Consider the following 15,655-nt stretch of genomic DNA (forward strand, 5'->3'; position numbering starts at 1 on the left):
TATTGAATCCCCATCTTGGCACACTAATTTTGGAACTTAATGTCCTCGAACTACTTCCCATTATCGGATATTAGCACCTTCGAGAGTCCGAATCAGCACACTATGTTCATCTACAAGAAATTTTGTGCATTCTGACCTATGATTACCACCAGTGGCTCAACCTCCACCCACTTCGTGAAGTAGTCAACTGCCATGACCAGGAACCTTCTTTGCCTAGTCTCCAGTGGGAAAGGACCAATGATGTCTATCCCCCACTAGGCGAAAGGCCATAGGCTGGTCAGGTACTTGAGGTCGATGGTAAGCTGGTGAGGTATGTTGGCGTGCCTCTAGCAATTGTCACACTTCTAGACGAGTTTGAGTGCATTTGCCTTCATCGTAGTCCAATAGTAGCCTTGCCTTAGCGCCTTCTGGGCAAGCACCCTACCCCCCAAGTATCCTCCATAGAGACCTTAGTGGATCTCGTGTAGGACCTAGCTTGCCTCTAAAGGTCCCAAGCAACGAAGGTAGGGGAAAATGAAGGATCTCATGTACAACTACTCGCCGATAAGGACGTAGCAAGCTGACTAATGCTCTACCCTCTAAGCTGCGTTGCGATCCACTGGTAGGGTCTTGTGGAGCAGATAATTAACGAGCGAGTCCATCCAGCTTGGTTCTGTTGCCAACGTAGGAGCGACCTCTTCTGCCACCCTTTTGATGCTAGGTCGTGGCAGGTCTTCGATGTAGACCGTCCTCCTTGTAACATCGGTTGCGCTATCCAGCTTTGAAAGTGCATTGGCTTCTACATTCTCTATTCATGGTATTTGCTGGATATATCAAGAGTGGAACCTGGGTAGGAGCTCTCTCACCTTAGCCAAATAGGCCGATATGGTGGGCTCCCAGGCCTCATACTGTCCATTCACCTGGTTCACAACCAGTTGAAAGTCACTGCACACCACGATGTTCTTTGCACCGACTTCCATCAACAAAGTCAGCCTAATCATTAGTTCCTCATATTCTACTTTGTTGTTCGATGCCTTAAACGCGAACCGAAGAGCGTACTCCAACTTTACCTTGGCCAAATAGGCCGACATGGCGGGCTCCCGAGCCTAATACTGCCCATTCACCTGGTTCATGACCAGGTAAGAGTCACTGCACACCACGATGTGCTTTGTGCCGACCTCCCTCAACAAAGTCAATCCGACTATCAGTGCCTCGTACTCTACTTCATTGTTCAATGCCTCGAATGTGAACTGGAGAGCATACTCCAACTTTACCTTGCTTGGCCCATAGAGCATTAGCCCAGCTACGCTTCCTTGCTAGTTAGATGAGCCATCGACGTGGAGGATCCAAGGCTCCTCTTCCCAGGCCATGGCAGGTGTCGTGCTGGTTGATGCCTCCGACATGCTGAATGTACACCCAGTGATGAAGTCTGCCAAGACCTGTACTTTAATTGCTAGGTGCAGCTCATACCAGATATCGTACTCACTTAGTTCGATTTCCCACTTCGTCAGCCTTCCTGAGAACTCGGGCTTCTGAAGGACATGCCTCAAAGGTTGATCAATTAGGACTATGATGGTATGGGCTTGAAAGTAGGGAAGTAGCTTCCGAGCTGCCAAGACTGAGGCGGAGGCCAACTTTTCAAGGTTGGGGTACCTGGTCTCAATTGCATACAACACCTTACTTATATAGTAAACAGGTCATTGCACCCGGTCTACTTCTCTTATTATTACTGAGCTCACTACCTCATCACTTGCAGAGAGGTAGAGTTCTAGCTCGTCTCCAGGTTCAGGTTGGGTTAACATTGGTGGTGAACTTAGGTACCTTTTAAGCTCGTCGAACATGAGTTAACACTCCTCGGTCCACTCGAAGTCCTCATCCTTTTTAATTGCCTTAGATAAGGGTAAGCACTGCCTAGTCGACTTAAATATAAGCTGGTTCATGGCGGCAGTTCAACCTATTAATTTGTATACTTCTTTTATTGACCTAGGTGGTCTCATATATAGGATTGCCTGGATTTTATCTAGCTTGGCTTTGATACCATGTCAATGCACTATGTAGCCAATGAATTTGCCCAATGTGACCCCGAAGACACACTTGTTCGGGTTAAGCTTCAGGTTAAATTTTCATAGAATTTGAAAAACAACATTTAAATCATCTACAAGAGATTTTGAAAACTGGGTTTTCATGACCATGTCATCAACATAACATTCAATTTTATTGCCAACCAAAGGGGAAAAAATACTTTATTTAGTCCAAAGGACATAACTTTATAATAGTATAGCCCTAGATCAGTTACAAAGGTCATTTTCTCATAGTCGTCTAACTCCATCCAGATCTGGTTATAGTTAGAGTAGGCATCCATGAAGCTCAGCAACTCGTGCTCCGAGGTCATGTCTACCAAGCGGTTTATTCTGGTGAGCGGGAAACTGTCCTTTGGGCTAGTTCTATTGAGGTCATTATAGTCGGCGCACATGCGCCACTTGCCGTTGGCTTTTTTCATGAGCATAGTGTTGGCTACCCAACTCGGGTACTGGACCTTTCTAACGAAGTCCGCTATAAGGAGCTTCCCAATCTCCTCATCTACTACTCTCCACCTCTCTGGGGTGATGTTCCTTTTTCTTTGCTTGTCTGGCTTGATTAAAGGGTCCACATTAAGTTTGTGAGTAATCACAGATGGGTATATGCTGGGCATTTTTGTTGTTGACCATGCAAAAACATCTAAAGACCGGGACCATGACGGTGTCCTCCATAGGTCGATCTCGGTCATTTGTGTTCTCGAGGGGTGGCTCTAGCTTGATGTCTTTTGCCAGCTTCCCTTTGCTCTTTAATGCATTGACGTAGCACTTTCGCGACTCCAGTTGGTCGCCCCATGCAATCCCTACTCCATACCTCGTTGGGAACTTCAACGAGAGGTAGTAGGTCAACACTACTATGCGAAGTGCATGCAAGATGGGCTGACCTAGGATCGTGTTGTAGGGGAACAGGATGGCAACCACTAGGAAGGTGTGCTCAAACCGGACTATATTGGGCTCTGACCCGCTGCAACTGGTACTTTGATCCGACCTAGGGGCTTCACCACATCCCCGCTGAAACCAATGAGTGGAACGTCCGCTAGCTGCAAGTCTTTCCGCTCCAACTGCATCTTCTCGAAGGCCTCCAAGAAAAGGATGTCGGCAGAGATCCTAGAGTCGACTAGAATCCGCTTTACCTCAAAGTCATTGATCACCATCTTGACAACAAGGGCATCATCGTGCGGATACTAGACCCTACGAGTGTCATCCTCGGTGAAGTAGATGACGTCTTCCACATGAGGGCACTTCAGTGGGTACTCATCCTCATGCTCTAGCTCCCAGACTGAGTTTTTCCCATTGTTGTGCTACAACTTGCCACTATTGACCCGTTGGTGATCATGTTGATCACCCTGCGAATCGACCTCTCCGGTGGTAGTGGATCCCGAGGTAGCTAATCACGATCTTGACAGCGCCACTTGTTGCTTGAGGAATCCATTGGGTCAGTTGGATTAAAAATAAGGTCAGAACTAGTTTTTTGTTGCGTTGTTCCCACAGACGGAGCCAATTGATGTAGCATGATCTGTTCCCTGCTAGAAGGAAGCTCGGACGTTGGTCTGCTACGTGACTAGGTCGAACTGCAAGACGAATAGATTAGAGGTCCTGGGGTACTTTATCCAGTGTGGGCACTTTGATGCTTAAGTTAGTGTAGGAGGTTTTTGTGAGAGCTTAGAGCTTAGAATGCTAGTAAGAGAGCTAAATCGCACATACCTTCTGAAGATGGTGGTGATGCCTTTATATAGGCGAGCTATAGTAGGTCTCACAAAACATGTCCAAGATCTTTGGTCCGCCTAACTTGAAGTCTATCCCACACCCGAAGACGGACTTCGTGTTAGCTGATAAGGCTTATCCAGTTCCGTCCAATTCAGGTGGGATGGAGATAAGATCCGTTGGCGTGCAACGTGATCCCAAGGAGATCGGAGACAGTTGGCTCACTTTTAGAATGAAGCTATGTGGCACCTTAGCAGGTTGATGGATATAGCGAGCTGCTCGGGCCTTGGTCTTGGCTGAGTGACCCGAGGTGCCTGAGGTGACTTGGACTGCTGAGGTGTCCGAGGATGCTGAGATGTCACAAAGTCAACAAATCGCTCTATGTGTCATCATGTCGCAGGTCAGGCCAAATTATCCCTCATCATACGCTTTCTAGTTTTTGCTCCAAAAGTTAGAAAGGTCACTGGTTTTTTTCCAAATGGTTTAATTCCCTGCCTCTAGTTGGTCGAATAGGTTGGACTATTGATCATCTAACGGTTGTGAAATAGGGATCGAAGAGAGAAGAGAGAAGGAGAGATGGTTTAGATCTTAAAAGAGAAAGACATTTGGATGGTTGATAAAGAAAAGGATAAATTTCTTAAACTACCCTTACTCGACTAACTGTACCCTACCGTTAAGTGCTGACAAGAAAAAAGAAAATGTCAAATTTGCCCTTACTATCTCCGGCAGCGGCTCTTTCTCTCCCCTGTCCCTTGTTGAGCTGGTTTTCCGACGAAGCTCTCTAAATAATCAAACCAGACCAACACTCCAAATAATCAAACGAGTGAAATCTACAACTTTCAAAGTCCAAAACCGAAGCTCAACCCAGAAAAGGAAACCCTAAAAAGAAGAGAGAGATACAATACAACTTACACGAGTTGGAATTCGGTAGTGGCATACTCTAAAACATCGACTTCGATCAAACAAAACTGAAACGCAAATCATCCAGAAAATTAAAAAATGAATTTCTTCCTCTTCCTCTTGTCTCGATTCAACTATTAAAATAACCTTCCTTTTCTTCTCCTAGTGTTTTTTCTCCTCTGTTCTTCGTTCGAAGTCGTTTCTTCCTCTGTATCTAATCTCTCTCTCTTTGATATTTCATTCAAAGTTCGTTGTGGGAGAGATCGGGGATTCTGAGCTTATCTAATCCGGAGAGCTTCTATGGGATCTTGCCAGAAAGCTCATTCCAGCTAAGATTTAAAGCTATCTCTAGCGCCGGAATTTTGCCCAGGCTCAGTGAAATCTCTCCTATGAATTGGTTTCCGCCCAAGTCAAGGAGTTGTAGTTTCGTACACAAGCCGAGTTGTGACGGGATTGAACCTGAAAATTGGTTCTTTCCAAGGATGAGTTTGCTAAGCGACGTCAGTGATCCAAGATTTGGATTCAACTCTCCTTCTATCAAGTTGTCGGAGACGTCAACATATTGAAGTGAAACGACTTGGTTGAAATCTGTAGGCAAGTTGCCTGTGAATGAGTTGGAATGTAAGTTGAGGAATGTTAGGTTCTGGCAACCAGATATCTCCGACGGTATGACCCCGCAAACTATTCGAATCGAGATCTAAGAACTCAAATTGGATTAACGACATGCATTTCCCAATCTTGGGTGGAATTTGGCCTATTGTTCGACAGTAGCAGCAGATTGTTTAGATTCTATAACTCAAAGATTCCTCTTGGAATCGGACCTCTGTATCTAATCTCTCTCTCTGAGAATTCCTTCTGAGACTTCGTTCAAAGTCGTCCAAAGTTCGTTCACGTTCAAAGTCTGAACTTCTCTACAACTTTCTCTCTCTCCCCATCCCGTTCATTCTCTCTCTCTCCTCTCGCCCCTGTTTCATCACCGTCCAGCAGCGGCAACCTCTCCAGCAGCGCCTCTCTCTCTCCCCTCTTCGTTCTCCCTATTTTCTTCTTCTTCCTCCGCCCCTCCCAGATCTACAACTCCCTGCTTCTTGACTTGCATTCGAAGAGGGCACCGGCACCCCCTTCCCTATTTTCTTCTTCCTCCATCCCCCTCCCAGATCTGTAACTCCCTAATTTCGTTGACAAGATTTTTCCTCTCTTCCTCTCCTCCCTCGGCGGTCAGACGACTTTAAAAAAAAGGAGAAGATCACACCCGTCTGTAGATTTGGGACTTGCGACTTGTTTCGTGTTCCAGTAAAAGATCTGGGACCTGCAAGTGAGAGAGACATCATCCTCAACATTTTTGTGAGGGGAGAGTGTAGAAAACAGATTTGTAAAACCTGAAATAAAGATGACAAATTTGAAGAAGGAGAACATGAAGAAAGAGAATGATGGAGGGAAGAGAGAAAGGTCAGAGGAAGTAGGGGCTGGCGGTCGAGAGGAAAGGGACGAGCGTAATATTAGGTTTTAAAAATTTTTAAAAGTCGCATAGTATCACATGTATACGAATTTTAACGGAAAATTAACAGATAGTAACGGTAAAGAGCTATTATTGTAAAAAAAAACTTAAAAGGTATTATAAGACAATAGTTAAACAGTATGTTTGTCAATTAGCTAAATAATAGGAGATAGTTTAAAAAATTTATCCTAAAGAAAATTAAATTCCCGAAGGACATTTGTGTATTTTTATATCCGGCTGATTAACTATAGTACTAAGTTGATACCTTTTTAAAATTTAGATAGACAAAAGATTGACACGTTTTGAAGTTCGAGACAAAACAGTCTCGAACCAGGTGGTTAGAGACGCGCGACCCAGTGATCAAAACGGGTTTTCATCCGGTCATCACTCATCAATTCCTTCAATATTTCCAGGTAAAACTGTAAAAGAATGGAGGAAATCGTATCTCACTACTTACCAGTCACCCTCACCATCCCTGGCTGTGGTTGTGGGTATTCTGGTGCAAATGAGGTCAACAAACTAGATGTAGTCACTAGTCAGTAGTTTTGAGGAGAAAACCAGTATGTGGTGATTTGCATCACTTGTAATCAAATCCCTACTAATTCAAGTGTCAAAAAGACCGGCATCATCCCCTTCCTCTTCAGAATTCTAAGTATCTTCTCTTTCCTGTACTTCGATTCTATTGCACTTCGCTGCGAAAATGGCATCTCTTCTAATCTCAGAGGTTGGGCCTGCCACTCACCCAACCACACCATGTCACCACAGTGATTTGAGTTCCCATCACAAATCCATTAACCTCTCCTTTCGAAGTCTAAAACCCGCCACACTCTCAATGAACCCACCTCTCTCGGACAAGCAAAACCTCGTCTTGTCACTTAATGGCCCTGTGGACTCCACCGCCTATGCTTCTGTTCTTGAGTCCTGTAAATGCCCTGGTTTGGGAAAACAGGTCCATGCCCACGCCCTTAAAACTGGGTTTTGCGGGCATGAGTTTTTAGAGACCAAGTTGTTGCAGATGTATGGTAGGTGTGGTAGCATTGAAGAAGCAAGGTTGTTGTTTGAGAATATGCCTCTAAGAAACATATATTCTTGGGCTGGCATTCTTACCGTGCTTGCCGATAATGGGCACTTCGAGGAATCTCTGTCACTGTTTCAAGAATTACAGTATGAAGATATTTGTTTGGAGTTTTTCATATTTCCTGTAGTTTTGAAGGTGTGCAGTGGTCTTCGTGCATTAGAACTAGGAAGACAATTACATGGGTATGTGATAAAGAGTGAATTTGCTTCAAATATTTATGTGGGCAATTCTCTAATCGATGCGTATGGCAAATGTGGGAGATTGGATGATGCCATGGTGGTTTTAGCTAAAATGCCTAAAAGAGACTGTGTTTCGTGGAATTCTGTGATTACTGCTTGTGCAGCTAATGGGTTGGTCTTTGAGGCATTTGAGTTTCTAGAAAATATGAGATTACAGGATGATTTGATGCCTAATGTTGTTTCTTGGAGTGCCATGATTGGTGGGTTCGCACAAAATGGGTACGATGAAGAAGCTCTTGAGCTTCTTTGTAGGATGCAATCAGCTGGGTTTAATCCAAATGCTCGGACTCTGGCGAGTGTGCTGCCTGCTTGCGCTAGATTACAAAATCTAGGCCTTGGCAAGGAAATCCATGGCTATATAACAAGGCATGGATTTATGTCCAACCCATTCGTTGCTAACGGATTGGTTGATGTGTATAGGAGGTGTGCCGATATGGGAAGTGCTCTAAAGATCTTTTCTAAGTTCTCAGAGAGAAATCTAGTCTCTTTCAACACTATGATCGTTGGGTACTGTGAAAATGGTGAGGTAATTGAGGCCAGGGATATTTTTGATCAGATGGAGCTTGTCGGGATCAAGAAAGATATCATCGCATGGAACTCAATGATTGCAGGGTACGTAGACAACAAGCTGTTTGATGAATCCCTGAAGATGTTTCGAAATTTGCAGATGGAAGAAGGGATTGTACCCGACTCTTTTACCTTAGGGAGTGTTCTTTCCGCCTGTGCAGACTTGAATTGCTTGAAACTTGGAAAGGAGATTCATGCTTATTCAATCATTAGGGGTCTACAATCTGATACCTTTGTGGGCGGTGCATTGGTAGAAATGTATTGTCGATGCCAAGATCTAGTCGCTGCACGGATGGCTTTTGATGAAGTGATCGAAAAGGACACAGCAACATGGAATGCTTTAATCTCTGGCTATTCCCGCTGCAATCAAGTGGAAGACGTCCAGGAACTTCTTCGTAAGATGAAAAATGACAGTTTAGAACCCAACACTTATACCTGGAATGGAATTATAGCAGGTTATTTGGATAATGGCCACAATGAAGCAGCTTTGCAACTGTTCTCTCAGCTGCAAACTTCAAATCCGAAGGCAGATATCTACACAGTAGGCATGATTCTACACGCCTGTTCAAGGTTGGCAAGCATAGATCGAGGTAAACAGGTTCATGTACATTCCATCAGACGTGGATATGATATGGATGTCCATATTGGAGCAGCACTTGTGGACATGTATGCCAAATGTGGAAGTATAAAGCATGCATGGCTAGCCTTTAATAGGATATCAAAGCTTAATTTGGTTTCCTGGAATTCCATGCTTTCTGGATACGCCATGCATGGTCATGGTGGGGAAGGTATTGACCTCTTCCTTAAGATGCTGGAAGATGGAATCACACCGGATGAGGTGACCTTCCTTTCCGTTCTATCTTTGTGTGTTCATGCTGGATCCGTTGACTTAGGCAAAGAGTACTTTGGTTTGATGTGCCATTATAACATAGAACCAACAATCAAACACTATACATGCATGGTTGATCTCCTTAGTCGCGCTGGTTGCCTTGAAGAAGCTTATGACCTAGTGAAGAAAATGCCCATGGAACCTGATTCCGTGACATGGGGTGCTCTGCTTGGTGGTTGTGTTCTTCACAGGAGCATAGAATTGGGAGAAATTGCTGCAGATAAGCTGATTGAGTTGGACCCATACAATACGGCAAACTATGTTCTGCTAGCAAATATGTATGCTTATGCAGGGCGATGGGACGACCTAGCTAGAACCAGGCAGATGATCAAGGACAAAGGAATGCATAAGAGCCCAGGATGCAGTTGGTTCGAGGATAGAGACCTGATCCATGTATTCCTTGCTTGTGATAAATCTCACAATAAAACAGAGGAGATCTATGCTACTCTTGACAGCTTGACCACTCAAATGAAAACGGAAGGTTATACAGCTCTTATCTAATCTCTCATCACCAAGTAACAGTTATTAAATTATACAAATACAATCATACAAAGGCATAGCTCAGTGGTGACCATACAAGCACCCTGTCTAGATATTTTGTTAGCCCTCCCAAAATTTTAGTACAGATCAGTGACTCAAGAACCCTGCGAACTTGGATATATAGAGCTGTCTGCCTTTGATCTGGATCAAGGGGTTGACCCAAACTGACTTGCTGCTCATATCAATGATGCAGATTTCTCACCCAGAAGTTGTATTATGTCTTCATGTATTGTTTATTAATACTGTTGAGAAAGCAACAAAGAATAGAAGATCTACCCCCATTGTAGTTTTTTCCAAGGTATGATTTATGGCAAGGCTTGGGTTGTAATTAGCTATATGGTAAAGTTGAACAAAAATGATATGCTACTATGTGTTACTAAAATTCTTCAAAGAGTTCTTTTAGCCAATTCCAGTTCAAAGGCATGTCTGTAAGAGATACTCAAGCATTATTATCCTAGTACTACACCATATTCAATGATGCACTGTCATCTTATTATTTGAGTTATTTTTCAAAGCTCCAAGCATCGCACCATAAATTTAATTTTCGGAGTTTGTCAAGAAAAGCAACACCAAGTTCAAATCCCGACTCCTGACTCCTGAGCAAGGCAGATCATCAAAGTGAACTTGTGATATGTATGGAAACTGGTCTCCCAATCAGGTCAGTTATGGTCTTATGGGAGGTCCCCTATACGACCTCCACATATTTCTGTCACACAGAGGAACCCTGTGGCTAATCCAGTCAGTGCATTGGATGAGGGGATCCTCTGGATCAATATTCACTCCTCCAGTCCACCTCAGTCCTACACTCCACCTTGTATTAATTTCACTTTGATATAAGCAGCCAAATTTTTCAATTTAATTTAGTTGCATCATCCTCCAGAGTAGGCCATGTAGTAGATCAGAACTCAGGTCCATTATAGAGAGGGAGGGGGGATGATGCTCATTACGTCAGACAAAAGAAAGGGAATATATGGTTTGAACACCAGTTGCAATATCACATCAAAGAAAAACGAGAACCCACCTTTTCAGGGGCAGATGAGAAAAGAAACGTTTACCTTATATTTTCATCCAGTTGTTTGTCTTTAACAAGAGCTCTGCAACTTTCTCAGTGCCATGACATCCCTCAAAATCTTGGAAAAATTATATAGCCAAACTAGGGCCATAAATCATAAACGTAGAGTAAATGGAATTTACACGAGCGGGGCATTAAGTCAGCATGCGAAAACATCAATATTTTATGCATGTGTGACTCTCACACCCCGTCTCTCTCTTCCGCTTTCTACCCCCTCTCAGGTTTTCTCCCCCTTTCTCTTCCTGCTTCTCTCTCTTTGTTCATGGTCCCTCTCTCCCTCTAGCCAACAATCACACTGAAACATTCTTCACAATGCTTTGTCATATGTACTATCTAATTCTACACCACTTACAAATGTTCTTGAAAAGGGTTCAAGTAGTATGTTTATACAAAGTAAGTAGTTGAAATATAATTATGTTATATAATCATTATTGAACATAATATGTTATATGGTACTAAAATATTTCTCATAATACCAATAGGAAATCTAAGAGTTGAACATTTTCAAAGTATTGCAAGACAATGGAGATTTGAAATCTTAAGCAAGCGAAGGGCAGATGTGAATGTTGAGATTTAATGTAATCCCCCAATGGGATACCTTTATATAGGCGTAGGTTGTCATGGGATTCACGTAGCACGTCTGAGATCATCGGCCCACCTCGTCCATAGGTGGTTTCACAATCGAAGACGTCTTCCACATAAAGTGATAGAGCTTATCCGGTTGCCTCCAAAGTGGGTAGGGCGGGAGTTAGCTTTGTAGATAAGGTGTGATCCCGGAAGATTCGGAGATGATACCCCACTTGCCAAGGAGGTCAGCCACCATGTCATGCAAATCGACAATTGGTCTCAGTCATGTCAGCGAAAGTAGGTCACCTCTTACACCGACCTGACCTCGCTGAGATGCCCGTAAGTCAGCCTTGCCGAGGTGGTGCTAGGACAGCTAAGGCAAGCGAGATGTTCCTAGAGTGTTTCGATGTCATTGCCTACATGGCGTTGATGTGTCATGAGATGGTTCCAGGATGCCATGTGTCACTAGAGGGCCAAATCATCCCTCATTAGTTGCCATAAAAGCAGAGCTAGAGCTATCTATGGTTTAACTAATCAATAAAGATCATTACCAAGTAGGCAGGTAGCTACTTTTTGGCATGGTGGTTTGCTTCGTCTCATGGTCTCAATCTCAAACTCAGCCTCTCACTCTCACTTCACTTTCTTAGCTCATTCCAAATAGATTTAAAGCAGTGAAAAAAAAATCTTTGAGCCATAAATCAATTAGGGTCCCATGCATTCGTGACTGCATTTTGGCATGCTAATCAGCCCTGACAGCCTGAGATTTGAGATTTCCTTTCTCAATCCCAAGCTCTCACTTTCACTTCATTCCTCATGCTGTTGCAGTTCATTCTATAAGAGAGATGGAGAAGATAAATTTAAGTGTTTGGAACCATGGGAAATATAAACTAAGAGGAGAAGATAAATTTAGTAGTTTTATCACCTACTTTTTTTATTGAGGTATTCATAAAAACTAGTAAGCATGCACGTGGTAATTCTAGATGATGATAATGATAGTAATAATGTATCCACAAATTTTTATAAATATGCATTTTTTTATATTTTATTTTTTATTATTAATCGGATGCAAATTGCAAAATTGAAATCTAATTACATAAACACTTCATCCAAATATGTGATAATTGGATCGAGTTGTAAAGTTTCAAGTATCATTGATAGGCCTACTTGTTTCGCTAGATTCTTCTTTTTGTAATGTTTTGTCTTTTCTGGTGTATCTTTTTTTTGTTTATTTATCCAAAAAAAATGTAAGATTTAAATAGAGGGGAATGATGTGAACAATAGTAGTTCAATTTACAATTTAAAGGTCATAATTAAATAGGGACTAAATCCAAAAATGAGTATTTTAGTCAAAAGAAAGTTCCATAATCTTATTCATATTTTTAATAGTAGTGTAAATTTAAAATTATAGATGTGTTCAATTTTTTTCTTTTTTTTTTGTATTTCTGTGTAGAAATAATTTTGATATATCACACTTACTTTTTGTTTAATATGATAACTATATGATATTATACATGTGCCTGAATGTTTTTCTTTTTGTAAAATTTATGTTTTTTTTTTCATTTTGTATTTTTATATTTTATTAATTTTTATTATTTATTTATGACATTAAATGTTAGCACATTTGACCCAAAAGTTGAACTATTAATTTTTGCAAAACAGTAAAATAATTTTATTTTTGGTCAGTTCTAAATTATGTATTTCATTTTCATTATCAATCAAAATAATTTTTGTTTATTACACTTATTCTTTTAATTTGATTAATAAAAATATCATAAGTGTGTCTATTTTTTTTACATTTTTGTATTTTTTTTTATATTTGTTCATATTTTAAAAATTTTATTACCTAACTATGACTTCATAGGTTGATCAATTTGATTTGGATGGTTGAATTTCTTAGCCACCACTTGGACAAATAATGGTTTTGTTTTTGAGTTAGCTTGAAATATATGGGTTTATGTTGTTAAAAATATTGGCATAGATCTAATTAGTAGCACTTATTAGTAAAAAATAACTTAAATATAGAATTTAATGGAAGAAAATGGAAGTTATTGATTTAAGTATAAGACTTAATGAGAGGGAATTAAATGAGGTGAGAAGTAATAATTGAAGTTACATTTTCAACCCTTACCATTAAAGATGGCCTAAATACACAATTATGGGCATTTTAGTAATCATAAAAGTTGATATTAAAACTATAATAAAATGACTTTTATATCCTTTCTCAAACAAAGAAGTAGAGAATAATTAAATCCAAAAAAATTCACATTGCATTCCCACTTTTATATATAGTATAGATATACTCTGGTTTGTAATGATACCACCATTTTTAAACTTTTGTCTATATGACTTGAAAAAATAATAATAATTGTACATATAATCCAATATCACTTTGAGAAGGCCTAATTTGGTACTAGCATTGCTTGCATCCAGACATGGGAATAGTTATAATGTTTGATCTTGTTATTTGATACAAAAGGGTTAGAGGAACTCTCAAGATAGGCAAAAAATGGGAAAAAAATTTTGCTCTATCCTTCTGGCATGTACTTCCACTTTTTCACAGTGGATGACTCAATCATGCCTCTCTTTTTTTGAAAATTTTTGAATGTTAAATGAGGTGACTTGAACATCCACCATGAAAAAGCGGAAGTATGTACTTCGAAGATGGAACGAAATAGAGCTCAAAAAATGGCATGGGTAGAAGTAGTAATAAATGAGTCTGAGGTTGGGTTTTCTTGTGTTTAATGGTAGGGCTGCAACTTGGACCAGCGTGAACGAACCTAAACTGAATTTTTAATTTTCAAGGTTTGAGTTTAAGTTTTTGGACTATGAAGTAAGTTTGGGCCTAAAAATTTGGACTTAATCTAAACTTGGGCTAAATTTGGGTTAAGGTCTTGGGTAGCTCAAGCTTGACCTGACTCAAGGTTAAGCCTGAATTACCAACCCAAACTCAACCTGAGCTTAATCCAACATCAAGCTAGACCTGGGCTTGAGCATGTTGAGGTTTGTAACCCAATTTACAAGTAGAATAGTATGTAGGTATGTATGTCATAACATGTTGGACGGGCTTAGATTTGATCGGACTCAAGCTCCAACTACCTAAAGCATCAACCCAAGCCCAATTTGAGTGTAGGTTAGACTTGATTTTTTTGACCGAAGCCCAGCTCCAAGTTTGGCTGAGCCAAGCCAGGCTTGGGTTGAGACCACCTAAGTCACATGGGTCCTCTCAGTCCTCGCTGGCATATATGTTAAATTTGTGAATGACATTTTATACATTTTTTCAATCATTTTTATTTTTATCCAACCAAACCCTACCTAATCTAACCCAACAAAATTTTGGTTGGGTAAAATCAAAATACCTACATAACATTGATGTGATGGTGTTTCTTAAAAAAGTGGCCACATACCAAACACCTACATGAACGGGATAAAATGCTCATGGATTTGAGTTGGGAACTTCCAACATAAAAAAAAAGACACATTCAAACATATTTTAACAGAATTTGGATTTGTCGCCAACAAGATACGTTCCAAACACCCTTCCAACACTCATTCTAACATGATTTGTTGTACATGTCAACATAAGAGTGGGACTCTCCATATATGAGATGTGTAGATTTGGATCATGTTGGAAGGAGTTAGAATTTTTTTTCTTGGTTGGGAAGAGATCTAAACTCCAATGATTTTGTTGTAGGCTTAATAAGGGATAGGGATGTACTATCAACAGAACACTTCCAACACTGTCCCAAGAGGCCATTGCAGTCACACATTAGGAATATCTCCGTTTAGATTTTACATTCTTACCCCACAAATGTCCCACAACATATCTCAAGGAAATATCTCCTAGTGACAACTTTGAGAAAATTTTCAATGCACATTAAAATGTGTATGTGAGGCGCAGATGTGATCTCTTGTGTTGGTAACAGATGTAAACTCCTTAATAAGATTGCACCATAATCATGGCATGTGGCACGACGACAATGACATGGGAAAAAAATAACTCAGGGCCACATGCAGCTGGTCGGGATCCTAAGAGAATTTTTGGGGAGACCTCTTTAGTACATATGTCATAAAGCAATACTGTCGTGTGGACCCTTGAGAGTGCCATTCAAGAATGGGAGGGCTCCAGAGCCGACCATGATCGATTTTCTCTGTCAATTTTTGTTATTTCCACGACTCTTTACCTGACAGAATGATTGTTGGAAAGGGAGCGTAACGGCTTCCCCTTGGGGAATTGTCTTTTGATTAATTTTTAGATTACGTGCATATAGTTTGAGTTTAAATCCTGTGTTTTTTTTTCCTCTTTTTTTACCTTGACTTATTTATTTGCAATAAATAAAATATAAATTAAAATGGTGTGATTCACCTGATATTCAAAAGAATGGAGGTAGGAGGAGGATTATTTATTTGAGAGTGAGTTGGGAAGTAAGATGTAGTTCCAAATTTATACGAGTGATAATTGAGGTGAGAAAAATGGTTCAAAATTTGCATCAGTTTTTGAGTGAATGCAAATAAAGCAAAAAGTATAAATTTTATATCAGATACGAATACAA

The 15,655-nt window shown here is 40.7% G+C and overlaps 1 protein-coding gene across 1 annotated transcript; it reads left to right on the forward strand.

The window, feature by feature from the left end:
* The first annotated feature begins 6,459 nt into the window (after positions 1-6,459).
* On the forward strand, positions 6,460-9,936 carry LOC104604722 (pentatricopeptide repeat-containing protein At2g13600-like). Its single transcript, XM_010269211.3, has one exon. It carries the CDS (start codon positions 6,854-6,856, stop codon positions 9,425-9,427), a length of 2,574 nt encoding a protein of 857 aa, XP_010267513.1. The 5' UTR covers positions 6,460-6,853; the 3' UTR covers positions 9,428-9,936.
* The last annotated feature ends 5,719 nt before the right edge of the window (positions 9,937-15,655 follow it).

The sequence above is a fragment of the Nelumbo nucifera genome, chromosome 1 (genome assembly GCF_055504915.1).
Source record: "Nelumbo nucifera cultivar China Antique chromosome 1, China Antique-T2T, whole genome shotgun sequence".
NCBI lineage: Eukaryota > Viridiplantae > Streptophyta > Magnoliopsida > Proteales > Nelumbonaceae > Nelumbo > Nelumbo nucifera.

Excerpts from the sequence above, each read along its gene's own strand:
- LOC104604722 (XM_010269211.3), top strand. The coding sequence starts at position 6,854 with ATGGCATCTCTTCTAATCTCAGAGGTTGGGCCTGCCACTCACCCAACC.